At 42.5% G+C, this 23,586-nt stretch overlaps 1 protein-coding gene across 2 annotated transcripts in view; it reads left to right on the top strand.

The window, feature by feature from the left end:
• insc (INSC spindle orientation adaptor protein) overlaps positions 1–17,929 on the top strand; it is a 55,142-nt gene extending 37,213 nt beyond the window's left edge. For both annotated transcript variants that reach the window (XM_089127821.1, XM_039670283.2), the window contains exons 7-13: positions 5,140–5,265; positions 6,328–6,499; positions 14,082–14,260; positions 14,775–14,841; positions 14,921–15,076; positions 16,760–16,836; positions 17,524–17,929. In XM_089127821.1, coding sequence (XP_088983947.1) covers positions 5,140–5,265; positions 6,328–6,499; positions 14,082–14,260; positions 14,775–14,841; positions 14,921–15,076; positions 16,760–16,836; positions 17,524–17,652 — 906 coding nt within the window. In that variant the 3' untranslated portion in view covers positions 17,653–17,929. The remainder of the gene's footprint in view (positions 1–5,139; positions 5,266–6,327; positions 6,500–14,081; positions 14,261–14,774; positions 14,842–14,920; positions 15,077–16,759; positions 16,837–17,523) is intronic.
• The last annotated feature ends 5,657 nt before the right edge of the window (positions 17,930–23,586 follow it).

Below are 23,586 nucleotides of genomic sequence, written 5' to 3'. Positions count from 1 at the left end.
GAAAAAGCGAGGTACAGTTCATTTGAATGCAAAATAGATTTTGACTGCTAGATGGGAGAAATTTCTACACATTGTTCCTTGAAAGTATACATGAAAGTATATTTGTATGCACCTAAAAGTGGGCCAGTATAGTCCCAAGCTAGCCTGGATAACGCCAGACCCAATTCTCGTTGAGACTTGGGTCTGGGAACCACATGTTCATTTTCCCGTATTTGAGGCGTGGTTTACGAATGCCCGGCGCTGTTTATTGGGTGCTAAGAATGTCTATCAAATGCGCCTGTACGTAGCTCATAGCCAATCGTTTCAATTAGAAAAACACACGTATTAAGTACAGTTAAACATAGATGTTGAAGTTGTTATTTGCATTGCAAATTGTTTATGCTTGTACTTCACAAGTTTAAAAAAAATAAAAACTAAATTTAACGACTAAAGTGTCAACAACTTTAATCAGGTTCGTGTGCACGGCTGAAAGTTATGCTGCTAAAGCGGTAGCTGTATATTGATATTGAAAAGCAACACATCTTAGTGGCACTGTGACAACCACAGTAGGAAGTCTACAGGCATAATGAATATGATATTAATAATTACCACTTACCATTTATAAGTTAAATGGACTTCGTCGACGACGATGCCTAGCAGGTTGGTACTATACAACTCCGTGGCTAACATGTCTTGCCACTTTGCGCTCATCCAGGCCTCGGGACTGCCGAAACAGAAGTTGGTATCGACCATTCTTTATCGCATTTTCTTTCTCGGGACACAGCTGAGCGGCAGATATTCCCAGTTTGACCACCTCCTGTACTGGTTCTCCATTAGGGCGATTAATGTCGAGACAACAATAACGACTGGGCTCTCGCAAAGTTTAACGCCAAAAGCGGCTCTTTTTTCTAAATAAACTTGCATTCGAAACTACTTAGAACAATATCTAAGGCCGCATCAAAAGGTAGCTTCGCGTCTGCTGCCATGTTGAATCCAGATATAAACAAACTGCTTCGGTGTGTGGCATAGATGTCGTCATCGTCTTGCTGCTCCCTCCCCGTTCTGTGATTGGTTGGTTCCCTAAATGAAGCGAAAATCTGGCCATGGTATCCAGACTGCCTTTCAGCGTCAATAAAATCGCGCCGCGGGATGGCAGCATGAGGGAAACCCAGACTAGTCCCAAGCAGAATTGAAAGTTTACTACTAGTACATTAACATTAGTATACTTTGTAAAGAATACTTAAAACTATACTTGAAATAAATCATAAAATGAACTATACTTATTTTTTGTAAGAGAAAACCAAAATTGTGCTGAAAAATGGACATCCTTTCCCAACTAAAAAATAAAAACAAACTAACTACTACTGTAGCCACAAAAACACATCAACGCTTCATTTATTAAAGATTGTAGATTGAAATAATGTATTTTTAAAATTCTGACAGCGAGAGTGACGCAAAGATCATGTTTTCCTTAAGATGTTTTGTGTGCAAACCTTCACGTGTACGTCACTAAACGCAGAGAAGGGGTGACAGGTGAGAGATCAGCAGCTGTGTGTGTTTGTGAATGTGCTGCAGACTGAGGCTCTCTAGCGTAGCGTAGCGTAGCGCGACACATGATTACACTTATTCACATAATCACAGTGGTTACATCGTCTCACAGCCATTCTCTCTGGAGTGGAGACTGATTTATATCATCCACAGTTCTGGGTTAAAGGACACTGATCTGGTGTCTGATTTCTGAGAATAGCCCTCTCTCTCTCTCTCTATCTCTCTCTCTCTCTCTCTCTCTCTCTCTCTCTCTCTCTCTCTCTCTCTCAAACACACACTAAATATATAGATGTACCAGATGATTCATTGATTTACCATTAATAACCTTTGAATTAAATAATACACATAATAAAATGAACAAGAAGTCTGAGTTTGATGGTAATGGCTTTATGAAAGGCAGTTACTGTGAATTAAACGTTTATATAGATGAAACAGTTATTTTGTGTAGTGATTGTATCTCACATGAACAAAATATGTTAAAATTTAAATTGGCAAATGAATTTGAATCAAAAAATTTTTTTTGTGAATTTTTTTAGTGATGCTGCCATTAGTAAAGAGTGATGCTGCCGTTAGTAAAGAGTGACACTGCCGTTAGTAAAGAGTGATGCTGCCGTTAGTTAAGAGTGATGCTGCCGTTAGTAAAGAGTGACGCTGCCGTTAGTAAAGAGTGACGCTGCCGTTAGTAAAGAGTGATGCTGCCGTTAGTAAAGAGTGACGCTGCCGTTAGTAAAGAGTGATGCTGCCGTTAGTAAAGAGTGACGCTGCCGTTAGTAAAGAGTGATGCTGCCGTTAGTAAAGAGTGACGCTGCCGTTAGTAAAGAGTGATGCTGCCGTTAGTTAAGAGTGATGCTGCCGTTAGTAAAGAGTGACGCTGCCGTTAGTAAAGAGTGACGCTGCCGTTAGTAAAGAGTGATGCTGCCGTTAGTTAAGAGTGATGCTGCCGTTAGTAAAGAGTGATGCTGCCGTTAGTTAAGAGTGACGCTGCCGTTAGTAAAGAGTGACGCTGCCGTTAGTAAAGAGTGATGCTGCCGTTAGTAAAGAGTGACGCTGCCGTTAGTAAAGAGTGATGCTGCCGTTAGTAAAGAGTGATGCTGCCGTTAGTTAAGAGTGATGCTGCCGTTAGTTAAGAGTGACGCTGCCGTTAGTAAAGAGTGACGCTGCCGTTAGTAAAGAGTGATGCTGCCGTTAGTAAAGAGTGACGCTGCCGTTAGTAAAGAGTGATGCTGCCGTTAGTTAAGAGTGATGCTGCCGTTAGTAAAGAGTGATGCTGCCGTTAGTTAAGAGTGACGCTGCCGTTAGTAAAGAGTGACGCTGCCGTTAGTAAAGAGTGATGCTGCCGTTAGTAAAGAGTGACGCTGCCGTTAGTAAAGAGTGATGCTGCCGTTAGTTAAGAGTGATGCTGCCGTTAGTAAAGAGTGACGCTGCCGTTAGTAAAGAGTGATGCTGCCGTTAGTTAAGAGTGATGCTGCCGTTAGTAAAGAGTGATGCTGCCGTTAGTAAAGAGTGATGCTGCCGTTAGTAAAGAGTGACGCTGCCGTTAGTAAAGAGTGATGCTGCCGTTAGTAAAGAGTGACGCTGCCGTTAGTAAAGAGTGATGCTGCCGTTAGTAAAGAGTGATGCTGCCGTTAGTAAAGAGTGATGCTGCCGTTAGTTAAGAGTGACGCTGCCGTTAGTTAAGAGTGATGCTGCCGTTAGTAAAGAGTGATGCTGCCGTTAGTAAAGAGTGATGCTGCCGTTAGTAAAGAGTGACGCTGCCGTTAGTAAAGAGTGATGCTGCCGTTAGTAAAGAGTGACGCTGCCGTTAGTAAAGAGTGATGCTGCCGTTAGTAAAGAGTGATGCTGCCGTTAGTAAAGAGTGATGCTGCCGTTAGTTAAGAGTGACGCTGCCGTTAGTAAAGAGTGATGCTGCCGTTAGTAAAGAGTGATGCTGCCGTTAGTAAAGAGTGACGCTGCCGTTAGTAAAGAGTGACGCTGCCGTTAGTAAAGAGTGATGCTGCCGTTAGTAAAGAGTGACGCTGCCGTTAGTAAAGAGTGATGCTGCCGTTAGTAAAGAGTGATGCTGCCGTTAGTTAAGAGTGATGCTGCCGTTAGTAAAGAGTGATGCTGCCGTTAGTAAAGAGTGATGCTGCCGTTAGTTAAGAGTGATGCTGCCGTTAGTAAAGAGTGATGCTGCCGTTAGTAAAGAGTGATGCTGCCGTTAGTAAAGAGTGATGCTGCCGTTAGTAAAGAGTGATGCTGCCGTTAGTTAAGAGTGATGCTGCCGTTAGTAAAGAGTGATGCTGCCGTTAGTAAAGAGTGATGCTGCCGTTAGTTAAGAGTGATGCTGCCGTTAGTAAAGAGTGATGCTGCCGTTAGTAAAGAGTGATGCTGCCGTTAGTAAAGAGTGATGCTGCCGTTAGTAAAGAGTGATGCTGCCGTTAGTTAAGAGTGATGCTGCCGTTAGTAAAGAGTGACGCTGCCGTTAGTAAAGAGTGATGCTGCCGTTAGTTAAGAGTGATGCTGCCGTTAGTAAAGAGTGATGCTGCCGTTAGTTAAGAGTGATGCTGCCGTTAGTAAAGAGTGATGCTGCCGTTAGTAAAGAGTGACGCTGCCGTTAGTAAAGAGTGACGCTGCCGTTAGTAAAGAGTGATGCTGCCGTTAGTAAAGAGTGACGCTGCCGTTAGTAAAGAGTGATGCTGCCGTTAGTAAAGAGTGACGCTGCCGTTAGTAAAGAGTGACGCTGCCGTTAGTAAAGAGTGACGCTGCCGTTAGTAAAGAGTGATGCTGCCGTTAGTTAAGAGTGCTGCTGCCGTTAGTAAAGAGTGACGCTGCCGTTAGTAAAGAGTGACGCTGCCGTTAGTAAAGAGTGACGCTGCCGTTAGTAAAGAGTGACGCTGCCGTTAGTAAAGAGTGACGCTGCCGTTAGTAAAGAGTGACGCTGCCGTTAGTAAAGAGTGACGCTGCCGTTAGTAAAGAGTGACGCTGCCGTTAGTAAAGAGTGACGCTGCCGTTAGTAAAGAGTGATGCTGCCGTTAGTAAAGAGTGATGCTGCCGTTAGTAAAGAGTGACGCTGCCGTTAGTTAAGAGTGATGCTGCCGTTAGTAAAGAGTGACGCTGCCGTTAGTAAAGAGTGATGCTGCCGTTAGTAAAGAGTGATGCTGCCGTTAGTAAAGAGTGATGCTGCCGTTAGTAAAGAGTGACGCTGCCGTTAGTAAAGAGTGACGCTGCCGTTAGTAAAGAGTGATGCTGCCGTTAGTAAAGAGTGATGCTGCCGTTAGTAAAGAGTGATGCTGCCGTTAGTTAAGAGTGATGCTGCCGTTAGTAAAGAGTGATGCTGCCGTTAGTAAAGAGTGATGCTGCCGTTAGTAAAGAGTGATGCTGCCGTTAGTAAAGAGTGACGCTGCCGTTAGTAAAGAGTGACGCTGCCGTTAGTAAAGAGTGATGCTGCCGTTAGTAAAGAGTGACGCTGCCGTTAGTAAAGAGTGATGCTGCCGTTAGTAAAGAGTGATGCTGCCGTTAGTAAAGAGTGACGCTGCCGTTAGTAAAGAGTGATGCTGCCGTTAGTAAAGAGTGATGCTGCCGTTAGTAAAGAGTGATGCTGCCGTTAGTAAAGAGTGCTGCTCTGCTCCACAGGAGGGCGCTGTGGTGGCGTTGCTGAAGATCTGCCGGCAGGACTGCTTCAGCTCTCTGTATGCACACGCGCTCAGGACTCTCGCCTCTATCTGCTGTGTGGAAGACGGCATCAGCCAGCTGGAAGAGGTATCATTTCCCAGCATGCACAGCACAGGGAAAAACACTCTGGATGAGAGTTTTATTAAATTAACAACAATTATGTGGACATATATATAAAAATAGACAAAAAATAAACCTTTAATTAAAAGTAAAATGGGAAATCAATAATACTAAAATAACAGCTCACTGAAGTTATGAATATAACTGCCACCAGTAATGACTGCTAATGTTTCAAAGATGGTTGAGTCGGTTTTGCCACCAAACACCCCAAAATAATACTATATATATATATATATATATATATATATATGAAGGTAGAGAATTGAACTGTCTGATACGGTGTGTTATTCTCCCTGATCTTAGTTTGAGTGATAATGTGGTTTTTAATGTCTGTATAGAATTATCTTCTGGTGAGTCGTGTGTTTCTCAGTTTGTGTAACAGCACCACCGTGTGGTGATGGATTATATAACAGAACTGCATTCTGAAACTGAAGTCTCAGCTCAGAAACACCACAAGTTAGATTCAGTTTGATATCCTCATCGATCTAAATAATAAATGCTCTCATATACTCGACAAATATCTGTAAAAGACTATTATTAGACTTTTTAGATTTATAAGACTTGACATTGTGCTATTGTGTATGTTTCATATACATATAAATTATACTTTTACTATTATTCTCATACTATTATGACTTATACTCGTATATTTTTATGTAAATATTACTAACAATGTATATATTCTGTATAAACTAGATTTTTTGAAATCTCATATACTGCCTTGAATGCTTTCCTATTGTCTGTTCTGTAATTTAAGAATGAATGACTGAATAACCTTATGAAGACAGTGAATGTGATGACTGATAACTATTGGGTTATTTTCCTCTCTGGTCTGTCCCGTCTTTGCCTTGATGTTTATCAGATTGGTCATCTAGAGCCTGAGAATGTTTCTGCAGACACAGAGCTTCTGTTGAGCTGAGTCAGATGTGTGCTAGACTTGCGTTGAGGTCAGCTGTGGTGTGTTAGTGTGTGTGTGTGCATCAGGTGAGCTGAGCAGCTGTGGTGTGTGTTTGTGTGTGTGTGAATCAGGTGGACGGGATCCTGTGTCTGGCAGAGATCCTGACAGACGGCGAGTGTGCGGAGGCGACGCGAGCGGAGGCGGCGGCGGTCATGGCTCAGATCACCTCTCCTCATCACAGCTCCACAAAACACCTCGCCAGCTTCCTGGAGAGCATGCAGGACATCGTCACAGCCCTCATCAGTGAGCACTACACCGTATCACATATATCACCAGCCCTCATCAGTGAGCGCTACACCGTATCACATATATCACCAGCCCTCATCAGTGAGCACTACACCGTATCACATATATCACCAGCCCTCATCAGTGAGCACTACACCCTATCACATATATCACCAGCCCTCATCAGTGAGCGTTACACCGTATCACATATATCACCAGCCCTCATCAGTGAGCACTACACCGTATCACATATATCACCAGCCCTCATCAGTGAGCACTACACCGTATCACATATATCACCAGCCCTCATCAGTGAGCACTACACCGTATCACATATACATCACCAGCCCTCATCAGTGAGCACTACACCGTATCACATATATCACCAGCCCTCATCAGTGAGCACTACACCCTATCACATATATCACCAGCCCTCATCAGTGAGCACTACACCCTATCACATATATCACCAGCCCTCATCAGTGAGCACTACACCGTATTACATATATCACCAGCCCTCATCAGTGAGCACTACACCCTATCACATATATCACCAGCCCTCATCAGTGAGCACTACACCCTATCACATATATCACCAGCCCTCATCAGTGAGCACTACACCGTATCACATATATCACCAGCCCTCATCAGTGAGCGCTACACCGTATCACATATATCACCAGCCCTCATCAGTGAGCACTACACCCTATCACATATATCACCAGCCCTCATCAGTGAGCACTACACCCTATCACATATATCACCAGCCCTCATCAGTGAGCACTACACCGTATCACATATATCACCAGCCCTCATCAGTGAGCACTACACCCTATCACATATATCACCAGCCCTCATCAGTGAGCACTACACCCTATCACATATATCACCAGCCCTCATCAGTGAGCACTACACCGTATCACATATATCACCAGCCCTCATCAGTGAGCACTACACCCTATCACATATATCACCAGCCCTCATCAGTGAGCACTACACCGTATCACATATACAGCACCAGCCCTCATCAGTGAGCACTACACCCTATCACGTATATCACCAGCCCTCATCAGTGAGCACTACACCCTATCACATATATCACCAGCCCTCATCAGTGAGCACTACACCGTATCACGTATATCACCAGCCCTCATCAGTGAGCACTACACCCTATCACATATATCACCAGCCCTCATCAGTGAGCGTTACACCGTATCACATATATCACCAGCCCTCATCAGTGAGCACTACACCGTATCACATATATCACCAGCCCTCATCAGTGAGCACTACACCGTATCACATATATCACCAGCCCTCATCAGTGAGCACTACACCGTATCACATATACATCACCAGCCCTCATCAGTGAGCACTACACCGTATCACATATATCACCAGCCCTCATCAGTGAGCACTACACCCTATCACATATATCACCAGCCCTCATCAGTGAGCACTACACCCTATCACATATATCACCAGCCCTCATCAGTGAGCACTACACCGTATTACATATATCACCAGCCCTCATCAGTGAGCACTACACCCTATCACATATATCACCAGCCCTCATCAGTGAGCACTACACCCTATCACATATATCACCAGCCCTCATCAGTGAGCACTACACCGTATCACATATATCACCAGCCCTCATCAGTGAGCGCTACACCGTATCACATATATCACCAGCCCTCATCAGTGAGCACTACACCCTATCACATATATCACCAGCCCTCATCAGTGAGCACTACACCCTATCACATATATCACCAGCCCTCATCAGTGAGCACTACACCGTATCACATATATCACCAGCCCTCATCAGTGAGCACTACACCCTATCACATATATCACCAGCCCTCATCAGTGAGCACTACACCGTATGACATATACATCACCAGCCCTCATCAGTGAGCACTACACCGTATCACATATACAGCACCAGCCCTCATCAGTGAGCACTACACCCTATCACATATATCACCAGCCCTCATCAGTGAGCACTACACCGTATCACATATATCACCAGCCCTCATCAGTGAGCACTACACCGTATCACATATATCACCAGCCCTCATCAGTGAGCACTACACCGTATCACATATATCACCAGCCCTCATCAGTGAGCACTACACCGTATCACATATATCACCAGCCCTCATCAGTGAGCACTACACCGTATCACATATATCACCAGCCCTCATCAGTGAGCATTACACCGTATCACATATATCACCAGCCCTCATCAGTGAGCACTACACCCTATCACATATATCACCAGCCCTCATCAGTGAGCGCTACACCCTATCACATATATCACCAGCCCTCATCAGTGAGCACTACACCGTATCACATATATCACCAGCCCTCATCAGTGAGCACTACACCGTATCACATATACATCACCAGCCCTCATCAGTGAGCACTACACCGTATCACATATACAGCACCAGCCCTCATCAGTGAGCACTACACCCTATCACATATATCACCAGCCCTCATCAGTGAGCACTACACCGTATCACATATATCACCAGCCCTCATCAGTGAGCATTACACCGTATCACATATATCACCAGCCCTCATCAGTGAGCACTACACCCTATCACATATATCACCAGCCCTCATCAGTGAGCACTACACCGTATCACATATATCACCAGCCCTCACCAGTGAGCGCCACACTGTATCACATATATCACCAGCCCTCATCAGTGAGCGCTACACCGTATCACATATATCACCAGCCCTCATCAGTGAGCACTACACCGTATCACATATATCACCAGCCCTCATCAGTGAGCACTACACCGTATCACATATATCACCAGCCCTCATCAGTGAGCGCTAAACCGTATCACATATACATCACCAGCCCTCATCAGTGAGCACTACACCGTATCACATACATCACCAGCCCTCATCAGTGAGCACTACACCGTATCACATATATCACCAGCCCTCATCAGTGAGCACTACACCGTATCACATATATCACCAGCCCTCATCAGTGAGCACTACACCGTATCACTTGTACCACCAGCCCTCATCAGTGAGCATTACACCGTATCACATATATCACCAGCCCTCATCAGTGAGCACTACACCCTATCACATATATCACCAGCCCTCATCAGTGAGCACTACCCCGTATCACATATATCACCAGCCCTCATCAGTGAGCGTTACACCGTATCACATATATCACCAGCCCTCATCAGTGAGCACTACACCGTATCACATATATCACCAGCCCTCATCAGTGAGCACTACACCGTATCACATATATCACCAGCCCTCATCAGTGAGCGCTACACCGTATCACATATATCACCAGCCCTCATCAGTGAGCACTACACCGTATCACATATACATCACCAGCCCTCATCAGTGAGCATTACACCGTATTACATATATCACCAGCCCTCATCAGTGAGCACTACACCGTATCACATATATCACCAGCCCTCATCAGTGAGCATTACACCGTATCACATATATCACCAGCCCTCATCAGTGAGCACTACACCGTATCACATATATCCCCAGCCCTCATCAGTGAGCGCTACACCGTATCACATATATCACCAGCCCTCATCAGTGAGCGTTACACCGTATCACATATATATCACCAGCCCTCATCAGTGAGCGCTACACCGTATGACATATATCACCAGCCCTCATCAGTGAGCGCTACACCGTATCACATATATCACCAGCCCTCATCAGTGAGCACTACACCGTATCACATATATCACCAGCCCTCATCAGTGAGCACTACACCGTATCACATATATCACCAGCCCTCATCAGTGAGCATTACACCGTATCACATACATCACCTGCCCTCATCAGTGAGCACTACACCGTATCATATATATCATCAGCCCTCATCAGTGAGCGCTAAACCGTATCACATATACATCACCAGCCCTCATCAGTGAGCACTACACCGTATCACATATATCACCAGCCCTCATCAGTGAGCACTACACCGTATCACATATATATCACCAGCCCTCATCAGTGAGCACTACACCCTATCACATATATCACCAGCCCTCATCAGTGAGCACTACACCGTATCACATATATCACCAGCCCTCATCAGTGAGCACTACACCGTATCACATATATATCACCAGCCCTCATCAGTGAGCACTACACCCTATCACATATATCACCAGCCCTCATCAGTGAGCGCAACACCGTATCACATATATCACCAGCCCTCATCAGTGAGCACTACACCGTATCACATATATCACCAGCCCTCATCAGTGAGCGCTACACCGTATCACATATATCACCAGCCCTCATCAGTGAGCGTTACACCGTATCACATATATCACCAGCCCTCATCAGTGAGCACTATACCCTATCACATATATCACCAGCCCTCATCAGTGAGCACTACACCGTATCACATATATCACCAGCCCTCATCAGTGAGTACTACACCGTATCACATATATCACCAGCCCTCATCAGTGAGCACTACACCCTATCACATATATCACCAGCCCTCATCAGTGAGCACTACACCGTATCACATATATCACCAGCCCTCATCAGTGAGCGCTACACCGTATCACATATATCACCAGCCCTCATCAGTGAGCACTACACCGTATCACATATATCACCAGCCCTCATCAGTGAGCACTACACCGTATCACATATATCACCAGCCCTCATCAGTGAGCATTACACCGTATCACATATATCACCAACCCTCATCAGTGAGCGCTACACCGTATCACATATACATCACCAGCCCTCATCAGTGAGCACTACACCGTATCACATACATCACCAGCCCTCATCAGTGAGCGCTACACCGTATCACATATCACCAGCCCTCATCAGTGAGCATTACACCGTATCACATACATCACCTGCCCTCATCAGTGAGCACTACACCGTATCATATATATCATCAGCCCTCATCAGTGAGCGCTAAACCGTATCACATATACATCACCAGCCCTCATCAGTGAGCACTACACCGTATCACATATATCACCAGCCCTCATCAGTGAGCACTACACCCTATCACATATATCACCAGCCCTCATCAGTGAGCACTACACCGTATCACATATATCACCAGCCCTCATCAGTGAGCACTACACCGTATCACATATATCACCAGCCCTCATCAGTGAGCGCTACACCGTATCACATATATATCACCAGCCCTCATCAGTGAGCACTACACCCTATCACATATATCACCAGCCCTCATCAGTGAGCACTACACCGTATCACATATATCACCAGCCCTCATCAGTGAGCACTACACCGTATCACATATATATCACCAGCCCTCATCAGTGAGCACTACACCCTATCACATATATCACCAGCCCTCATCAGTGAGCGCAACACCGTATCACATATATCACCAGCCCTCATCAGTGAGCACTACACCGTATCACATATATCACCAGCCCTCATCAGTGAGCGCTACACCGTATCACATATATCACCAGCCCTCATCAGTGAGCGTTACACCGTATCACATATATCACCAGCCCTCATCAGTGAGCACTATACCCTATCACATATATCACCAGCCCTCATCAGTGAGCACTACACCGTATCACATATATCACCAGCCCTCATCAGTGAGTACTACACCGTATCACATATATCACCAGCCCTCATCAGTGAGCACTACACCCTATCACATATATCACCAGCCCTCATCAGTGAGCACTACACTGTATCACATATATCACCAGCCCTCATCAGTGAGCGCTACACCGTATCACATATATCACCAGCCCTCATCAGTGAGCACTACACCGTATCACATATATCACCAGCCCTCATCAGTGAGCACTACACCGTATCACATATATCACCAGCCCTCATCAGTGAGCATTACACCGTATCACATATATCACCAACCCTCATCAGTGAGCGCTACACCGTATCACATATACATCACCAGCCCTCATCAGTGAGCACTACACCGTATCACATACATCACCAGCCCTCATCAGTGAGCGCTACACCGTATCACATATATCACCAGCCCTCATCAGTGAGCATTACACCGTATCACATATATCACCAACCCTCATCAGTGAGCGCTACACCGTATCACATATACATCACCAGCCCTCATCAGTGAGCACTACACCGTATCACATACATCACCAGCCCTCATCAGTGAGCGCTACACCGTATCACATATATCACCAGCCCTCATCAGTGAGCACTACATCGTATAGACTTTCACACTTATCTCACATGAACACCATCCTCAGGAGTTGGCCAGTGGTGGCAGTGCCTTAGGTTGCCCTCTTTTTGGCCAAAGAGGATCTTGCCCATTGTTGAGAAATCACCTTGTTACACTGGTAACCGCTCTTTCCCATCATGAAATCTTCAAACAGTTTTCTTCAACGGAAACAGGTGTATCCTGGTCCTGAAGTTTAGCTCTTTCAAGATCCACGAGAGCCACTGGGGTTTCCTACTAGTGTTACCGCAGGGACACAGGTTAATAACAGCAATATTGAATCACTAGAATCCATTATCTTCAAATCAGCAAAATATCAGTGAATTTAGTTACCACAACATCCATTCAGTGTACTGCTACATCGTAACTGGCATCAACCACAAGCTTAAAGTCCCTGTAAAGTCAAAATTAAGTATGTGTTCTGAGTCTGTCACACCACAGAAAAATGTGTAATTAGCCACCCAGCCAAATTTGAAAGATAAAAAAGCTGGCAAGTAGATAAAATAAGCTATCAAAATCATGAAAAAATGAGCTGTTATCTCTGCTCTCAAACGCTGGGGGCGTGTCCTCTGACTGTGCTGAAACCACGCCCACTAGCGGGAAAGCTGTCGACGGTGATATTAGCTGATACTGCTCTCGGGACGGGAGGATGAACACTGAGGCGGGAGATAGTAGTTTCAGCCCGTTCACCAGTAACAGCGGATCATCAGTGAATCCCAGTTGTCTCTGAGGAAAGTTTATAAAACTATCCAGTGTAAAACGATCACTACAGAGGCGGGTGTTGGCGGTGATCCTCAGCTCTTCATCAAGGTTGGCTCTCTATAAACCTCTTCTTGATGTGATCGTTTTTAGGGAATTTAAATGAAGATACCGATCTGTTTTGTACATGATCGCATCCAGGTAGCAGCCCATGCATTTCTGTGTTGAAGCCATCGCTAGCTAGAAAACTGTAGGCTGTAGTAACTAATAGGACTGACAGTCACTCGCGATTGAGCGGTGAATGCGAATGTGCTCGGGGAGTGTTATTGTGTGTTAGGGGAGAGATAAGATCAGCAAAATGCGTCATCAAATAGGGGCGTGTCCAGGAGCTCATGGGCTCCAGTGCGTCATCGAGCCCTGTTTTAGCCCCGCCCAAACAATCCGTAAAATTGCAATGGTGAAAAACTGTTTAACGGTCTAACGGCACATTTCAATACTTCCACACTGATCTGCAACATAGATGTGTACTACTTTTGTTGGGGTGGTAGTGTACTCTAGAAGAATGGCTTGGTTTTAAATGTCATTGGGATCCACTAATTAAGCTGTGCTAGCCAGAAGTTGAGGCTTGTGTTATGTGTGTGTGTGCAGGTCTGTGTGCGAGCGCGTCCTGTGGTGAAGTGTTCCTGCTGGCCTCGGCAGCGCTGGCCAACATCACGTTCTTCGACAGCATGGCCTGTGAGATCCTCCTGCAGCTCAACGCCGTTCCCATCCTTCTGCAGGCCTGCAGAGACCGCCAGCGCGTCGACACGCCGTACTCCAAAGACCAGGTGCACACACACACACACACACGCAGAGACCGCCAGCACGATTTCATAGGTCGACAGCATTGCTAAGTGTTTTCTCCTTAAAACTGCAATGAACTAAAGGCAGTCTCAAAAACACGGTTTGAAATCGCTGGTGTTTCTGATATCAAACTACCTTGTAACCAATCAGATCAATGTGTGATCGTCAACCAGTGGATCTCTGAGCTGAGTGAATGAGTGGAGGCGTGGCTCATTTGCATATTCATAGAACCGCGCCTAATAAATGAGTCAAGGGTGTCAAGTTACTTTCGAGATATGTTAAGGCATGAAGACATTGTTTTTTCAAGGATAAAACATTGAAATATGTCATTTTGGTTATAAAAGTTAAGGGATATGCCTCCTGATGAGCAAACTACTTAAAATGTGCGTTGATCAACACTGCTAGTCAGGAGTATATTGTACACTCGCACACGTTTCCCAGTGTAGTAACAGTACTGTAAACATCGAATCCAGTAATGAGATCATTCAATCCCTGCAGGTTGTGACCATCCTTGCGAATCTGTCCGTTCTGGAGCAATGCTCTGTAGATGTTCTCGAGGAGAAGGGTATGTGAGCAACACACAAACACGTGCACAGATACCGAGTGTTTTCCCGCAGCGTGTGAGTCACTGGATCTGTGTTCAGGAGTGGAGCAGCTGCTGGTGCTGCTGAATGAGAAGCCGTCGTCCTCCAGTCCATCCGAGGGCGCCGCGTGCGAGCGGGTCCAGCAGAAAGCTGCCGTCACACTGGCTCGTCTCAGCAGAGACCCGCTGGTGGCTCAGAGTGCAATTCAGCTGCGGGGTACGAGACAACACCTGTACCTGACCTCACCTGTATCTGACCTCTAGACAACACCTGTACCTGACCTCACCTGTATCTGACCTCTAGACAACACCTGTACCTGACCTCACCTATACCTGACCTCTAGACAACACCTGTACCTGACCTCACCTATACCTGACCTCTAGACAACACCTGTACCTGACCTCACCTGTATCTGACCTCTAGACAACACCTGTACCTGACCTCACCTATACCTGACCTCTAGACAACACCTGTACCTGACCTCACCTATACCTGACCTCTAGACAACACCTGTACCTGACCTCACCTATACCTGACCTCTAGACAACACCTGTACCTGACCTCACCTATACCTGACCTCTAGACAACACCTGTACCTGACCTCACCTATACCTGACCTCTAGACAACACCTGTACCTGACCTCACCTATACCTGACCTCTAGACAACACCTGTACCTGACCTCACCTGTATCTGACCTCTAGACAACACCTGTACCTGACCTCACCTATATCTGACCTCTAGACAACACCTGTACCTGTATCTGACCTCTAGACAACACCTGTACCTGACCACCAGACAATACCTCTTCCTGACCACTAGACAACACCTGTACCTGACGACTAGACAACACCTGTACCTGACGACTAGACAACACCTGTACCTGACGACTAGACAATACCTGTATCTGACCACAAGAAATCGATTCATAGCTGTCATGTTTTTTTTATTACAGAATCTAAATTAATTAAAAAATATATTTATTTATTTTTATCAGATCAGATACTGCACACGCTACTGAACTTTGTCAGTGTACCGTGTTAGTGTGGGGCTATTTTGAGCCTTGTTAGTGGCATTAACTAGAAATTTCTTTTACTTATTATTGGCCCCCATATACTAGCGTTATACACTAAACAGTTTTTAGAGATAAAACTTTTTACATTCGATTTTCATGGAAACAAATCTCAGAGAACGGTCGACTCGGTAGCGACGTGTTATTAGACCAAAGGTGATTCTGCCATCAAGTCTTTGATTTTCCTAGTCTTGTGGCAGGATCATGGCAGACCCATGTTTTGTGTACAAGTGCATGGCCAATTGTTTGCTTGTGTTGTCTCGTTACGTTACCCCCACCCCCTTGTTATCCTCATCTTGTCATTATTGTCTAGTCAGTTTCACCTGTCCTTGTCATTAGTGTTCCCTTTATAATCCCCTTGTGTTTGCTGTCCTGTGTCGGTTCATTGTTTGACGTTGTGTGATTCTAGCAGTGAGTAATTCATTGAGAAAACTGTTATTCAAGAAGAGTCTGTTTGAGTCTCAGTCTAGTGTTTGCTTTCCTGTCTTGTTTTGCCCCATCGTGGGTTTTGTTTTTCTGTTTTCGTTGTCAATAAACCTAGTTGAGTGTTGCTTGGGTCCATCCTTTTACCACATGACAAAAGGTTTATTTTGCGCCGGAGTTCTCCTTTAATGCATTGTGAACTAACATAAACAAACATGAAAAAAAATAACATTCGAAAGATTAATAAATACAGGAACACATGTATTCCTCATGGTTAGTTGATGTTAGTTAATACATTAACTAAAGGTAACTAATGAACCTTATTGTAAAGTGTTACTGGTGTATTTTTAAAGCTGCTTGGACTACACAGATGGTCCGCATTGAAACCCTTGTATTTTCCCTCAGCTGTTCCCCGCTTCATTGAGTTGTGTCGCTCGCCAGCGGAAAGGAACAACAGTGATTCGGTACTGGTGGCCTGTCTGGTAAATAAAGCTGTTGTTGTTTTTGAATGCATGTGTAAAATTGTGCTATATGAGCTAATATTCATACTGAGCAGAATGTGTTCCCTTTTGCTATTTAATATACAAGTATACTTCAGTATTCCTGCACGGACTGCAGGCCATAGAGTTAAGCAGGCAATGAAGTCCAACTAAACAGCTTTTCTTGAAGGGACAGTTCACTCAAAAATGAAAATTAGCCCATGATTTACTCTCCGCTGTGGTGTATGGTTGTGTGGTTCTGCTGTTAGACCTATCTCACGGCGAGAGCCGTCCTACGTCTACATCGTCGAGCGTTACTCTTGTGGCGGATTAATTTTTAAATATGGATATTTTTCTTATTCAAACGCATTGCTTCACTTCAGAAGGCCTTAATTATTTTATGATGGACAGATGCACTTTTATGGGCTTGGAAGAGCCAGGACATTTTTTTCATATGACTTCAGGATGAGTAAATCATGGGCTTATTTTCATTTTTGGGTGAACTATCCCTTTAAAATCAATATTTTCATGTAAACTGTACTGCTTTAATATTCATGTAGAAAGATGAATTTCATAATTTCTACATTTCTTAGTGCCCCTAATATAAGTTTTTTCAAAGCTATAAAATACTATGAGTGCACTTTCTGCTTGAGCGTGTGTGGATGACCTGTGACCCCTGACCCCTGCCAGGCTGCGCTGAGGAGGCTTGCGTCCGAGTGTCCGGACAGCATCGGGCTCTCGGACCATCAGCAGCTGATCAAGCCCAGACTGGTGGACTCGTTCCTGCTGTGCTCCAACATGGAGGAAAGCTTCGTCTGAATCACAGCAGCTCTCAAAGTATTTATTTGTTTCCAGCGAAAGAACCAGAGATATTCAACCTGAGAACGTTAGCATCAATCACGCATGACTGATGTAAAAAGTATTATTACAGGGATTTAGAAAAATGTAGAGTATCAACTAAAACTCATGTTCAGCTCAGACATTCAGATGTATCATGTGTATATTTCCTATTCAAATGAATGTAAATTGATGTTTGATACCACAGCCTATAGGGCTGAAAATTAGCATGTCCTGAATAAAGCAGAACTCTATTGTGTCTGTGCTGAATGTTGCTTTCGCTGTTGACCTGAAGCTACGAGGAGACCGTGGACAGGCCGAATGACGATGTACATCCACTCTCTGACAGGAGGTGGCGCTAATGCAGAAACAGAGCCGTTACCATGGTGACCGCTGTAAACGAAGCCGTGCCCATAAAATACTCCGTTAGGCATTACAGGAGGAAAGAGGAAACCAGAAAGGACCATTGTGTGTATAATTTGTGTGTGTGTGTGTGAGTGTGTATATATGTGTGAGTGTAAGGGTAGGTTTAGGGGTCAGGTTAGTGTGTGTGTGTGTGTGTGATGGTTAGGTTTAGGAGTCGGGTTAGTGTGTGTGTGTGTGTGTGAGTATTAATTCTCTAATCACTAATCATATGGTTTCTTCTGACTCTAAAAAACTGGTAAATTTCTATTCTTCTCTTTATAAGTCTATTATTATTGTGAGGATTCTGGACTGCTGTTTTCCAGTCTTTGAGTGACCGTGACGGAGCGATAACTGTTGCTGAAGCGCGTGAGGACCGATGGGCTGAAGGAGAAGGAGCTCCTTTAAAACACTCCCTCCGACATTATCACGACACTTACTCACTTTAACAAACCGAAGAAAGACATTGTGTTTATAGATAACTGGTGCCCAAATCGCCTATTAAACGGTGACTATAAAAGCTTTGATATTGGCCGATAGATGTGCTGGGCTCAGTCAGGTTTAACCCTAAGAGACATATTGCTAACAATATTTGCATCACTTTAAATTAGACTATGCCGAGCTTGATGAGCAACGTGTTATTCTTTTTTATAGACTTTTATATAAAGCTTTTGGTTTTCTTGAATCTCAGTCTCAGCACAAACTTGGCTTTGGTGATTTCTACGGCAGAATTATCTGCACATTATATAAAAATGGGTGTTATATCTGGGTTTTCTCTAACCAAACTGCTCAATCAATCTGAGATCTGGCACTTCTCCCAGATCCGAAGTGTTCACCTTACTGTTTTTGATAGCAGCTATATCAATATAGCTGATAATCATATTTAGCTCTCTTTCTAAAAGAGGACTCACAGATCCCTGTTGGTATTGATCATATTCAAGTGTTTTCTAAAGCTTCACTTAACTTTGAATCTAGATAAATGTGAGCTGTTTGCCATAACACAGAACGTTCCCCTAACGTTCCCGTATGCTTCCCATTTGGTTATTTTTGTGGGAACCAAACAAGAAAGTTCTCTTGTTTTTAGGTTTAATTTTATAACCTAAAGGGCACGTTCCCATAAAGTTTTTGGGAATGTTCTATTTACGTTAAGAAAACTTTCCTGGATCACCAATAGGGAACGTTCTTGGGAACCAAACACTAACGTTCCCAGAAGGTAAAATGTTTAGCTGGGGTCTTGTTCTGCCTCTCCCCTTATAAATCTCACGTATGTTTATTGGGTAGAAGAACTATTTGCAAAGATGACAAAATTAGAGGTAGGTAACTTTAATACAGTAGTTGCTAACTTATGTGTCAGGATATAGGCCCGGAGACAGAGGTAAGTGAATAAACATAACTCTTTATTTCAAGTTTAAAGGCGAGTGTTCAGAGTTTCAGAGGTGAACTCGAGGAAGATACTTTGCAGGAAGGATTCCAGGTGAGCAGATCCTCTTCAGAGTAATCAACATCAAACCAACACGGTCCAGTGATACTCGTCTTTCTCTTTCAGATCATCCGTCAGCAAACGAGACTCAGGAAGATTACAAGGACTCAGGACTCATGGATCAAGGAGCAGATTCTGGGAACATCAGAACATGGACAGAGAGGTTAGTATTTTCAGGCGAGTATACACTACATTACTGCTGCTGGATGAGTCAGAGAGTTCCTTGGAGACTGGTTTGGGTCTGTTCCTGTTGGAGACTTGACCATGACTGAGTGAAAACTGGTGCTGCATCCCAATTCGCTTATGTATACTACGCCCTAAACGTATGTACTCTTTTTGTGAAGAAAAAGTACATACTTTTGAGTGTGTAGCAAAAGAGTAGGCAAGCTTTGGGACATACTATCACGTCATCTTTAACGGACGGCTCTGTCGCGTGCTGCGTGCATCCCGTCACCGTAAACTGCCCTGTCAATCATCCCGTCACCGTAAACTGCCCTGTCAATCATCCCGTCACCGTAAACTGCCCTGTCAATCATCTTGTCACAGTTAAAATCCTCCATTCTATCTAATTTTATTTCCTACTTAGTACTTTTGCACACACATTTGCTCAGGCACTTATGGAGGAACGTTGTCTCGTTTCATAGTATACCGTTCTAACTGTATATGATTGAACGACAATAAAAACAAGACTTAAACTTGACTAAATTACTAAAGAAAACAATCATTTTAACGCAAAACATAGAATATAATTGATTTTACTCCAGTACAACTTATTGCTGAAATTATTATCACCAGCCCCTGCTCTATAAAATCAGTTTTCTACATAATATTGGACAGTAAATTGCAATTTATGAGAGGAGTAGGCCTACTTAATGTAATATTAATATACTGTACATCTGTGTACTGAATGCTGAAACAATCTGTGGCGACCTGGGGGTAATGAAAAGAAGGAAAGTCAAGGTAAATATGACTAAACTGAGAACATGTTTATTGGCCGTCATTTCCAAACGGCTCATATTTCACATGGACGTAAAAATAACTGGATAAAATTAATTTAATAATGTGTAATTTGTGTATATTTAATGCTAACTGTAATACTAATATTGACAGGCTAACATAGCATGGCATTTTAGAGTAAAAGGGGGAGAAAAGTCATTTCCACCACGGTGTTCATTGTGGTGGCAAAGACAGGTTGTGGTGGAAATGACATTATTCATGCTAAATAGCAAATTATTTTGGGCTATAATACTAAAACGTTAATGTAAAAACAACACAAAATTTAGTAAAGGTAGTAAGAAATATTGTATTATTTATTATTGCTACAATATTGTTGGTAAATAAGAGAACAATAGATAAGTTTGATAAGATTTTTAAGTCATGTTTTTTTTAATTAATTGTTTTTCATTAAAAATATTGAAATGTTTTTGTTTACTAATACTGTTGCTTATTGATTTGCTTTGGTTCAGCACATAGAGCAGTAGAAAAATTGGAAGTTGCCTATCTATGTCATTTCCACCACAACACATATTTTAAAGTAAAACATATATAAAAAAACATACAATCAAACCAACTATATTCAGTGGTGTTGATAATTGAGCAGTTATGGTATAAGATATCTCTATACACTTTAATAAATACATGATTTTGAGCTATGATAGGTAAATTAAATGTTCCAGTGATCTAGTTTTAGGTGTTTTAGTGTAAACAACATAAAATCTTTACAGTTACATTTCTGAAAAATAAATAAATTGCAAATTTGATCAGAGATGTGTGGGCTATTTAATCAAATATATTTATTACAGAAGATTTTTAATTATTTTCCCTTCAAAACACATGTTTTTGCTATGTGATGAAAATGACTGTTTTCTTGGGCTGTCAGATAAAAATGCCAATATATATATATATATATATATATATATATATATATATATATACAGTATATAGATAGATATTATTCAATACAAATCACCGCAGCCAATTTAAGGGAAGGTTTCTTGACTGATTGAGAAACCAACTGATACTAAAAAACTGTTTGTAGAAATGTTTTTATTTTCTGAAACTGTAGCTCAAAGAATACCATAGTTGAAGAATCACCCATATATACAGAGGGAAATCCCCTTTGGTTTAGGAGGTGACAGGGAAAAGCAAATCTAGTAATAGTGTCATGGATTAAACCCACTGACTGACATTCACTCGATGAAATAATTACATTGTTAAGTGTTTTTGAAGTTTCTGTATCTGTAAACTGTTTACAAGTTTCAATGGATGTGATTTTGGTTGTCATTTCATTTGTTGAAATAAAAACACACAGTGTCACACAACACTCTCCGATTCTCCTCCATACCGGAAAGTGAAAATTTACAATAACAACAATAAGCTGCAGTCACATTTACCAACAAAGGAATAGATTGACTTCTGTCAGAACAGGTCTTTATGCACGGCGTTATTTCCGGTGAAGGATTAAGGATGCTCGATAACTTCCGGCGATCATAGAGTCCAATGCAATACCGAGAATTTATATTGAATTTTATACTCCATGGTTATACTAAAGAAACGTTAGTCACAAAAACAGATAAAACAGACACCCCTCGTTGTGTTTATGCTTCTTTTTAAAATTATATTAAATAAACATAACTATATATAAAATTACATCTAAATGTATGAAAGTTTCGTTTCAAAGACGGGAGGACAGTAAATTTTGAAGACTCTGCCATAATCCCGTTTTCTCCGGTTTTCCTCCGCTTTAATCTCCACAACCGGAAATGGACGAGCATCCTTACGTCAAATGCGGAACTTATTATGACATTTCCCCCATATGGTACTTAATATAGAAAAAAAATTGGTACTTAATATAGAAAAAACAAAATGTAGTGTATTATGTTCTAAGAGGGTAGGCAGAGTACAGCCATTATTAAAACTAGATGATATAGAAATAGAACAGGTTACAGACGTTAAGTTACTTGGTGTATTGATTGATAGCCGTATATCCTGGACAAATCAGAAAAAAAATGGGGAGAGCGATGGCTGCAATTAGGTATTGTAAAATATATTTACCAAGACATTTGATTAAACAATTAATGGAAACTTTGGTTCTCTCTCAGTTAGATTATTGTTCAGTTATATGGTCCAATACATCAGAATATAATCTTAATCGATTAAAGGTGGCACAAAACAAAGCTGCCCATATAGTGCTTAATTGTTCATATAGAACTAGAGTTTGTGATATGTTGAATATGTTAAACTGGTTACCAGTGAAATGTAGGTTACATTATTCTCTTTTTGGTTTTGCAAGAAATGTTATAACAACAAAGACTCCTGTTATTTTATTTAATAATTTTAAGTTTTCCTAGGATGGACATGATTATGTTACACGTCAGTCATCAGTAGGAAAATGTATCTTGCCTGGTTATAGAACAGGAGCTGGTCAGAGAACATTACACTAGGGCCATGGTAGCATGCAAATTACCTAGTTTTTCGGTGAATGAAGCTAGTAAGGGGGTCTTTAAAATTAAACTGAAATTGTATTTATTTATTAAAGTTTGTATATGATTTCTTATTTTTATTTATTTTTTCTGTTTTGTTAAAGAATGTGTTATGTAAGTGAAAGATTATGACCTAAATATAAGTGGGCTCTTAGTTCATGATGTTGATTTAAAATTTAACCAACTTAAATTAAGGAATATTTTTCAGTTCATCTTCTACTAAATGTTTTTGTTTATGGATGTTTGTTGTATGGTTTATGGTTAGTTTGTTGTATGAATGTATGTTTATTTTGTAAAAAAAAAAATATATGTAATAGTGATTTTTGACCACAGGAAGAACAGCACTCATATGAATATGAGATAGCTGATTGTTGGATCAATAAACAATTCAATTCAATTCAATTGAAGCCGACAACTTTTAATGTTAGAAAAAACCCTAGTGCTTTCTCGGTTTGATCAATTTCAGCAACAGTAAACGATGCTAAACAGGCATTTTGAGTTTATGATAGAGATTCTTATGCGCCACAGTAGTGACGTCATGTGAAAACAACG

The sequence above is a fragment of the Pimephales promelas genome, chromosome 25, assembly GCF_988280905.1.
Source record: "Pimephales promelas chromosome 25, fPimPro1.hap1.1, whole genome shotgun sequence".
NCBI lineage: Eukaryota > Metazoa > Chordata > Actinopteri > Cypriniformes > Leuciscidae > Pimephales > Pimephales promelas.
Note: the sequence above shows the minus strand (reverse complement) of the source record. Positions and strands in the feature narration are given on the sequence as shown.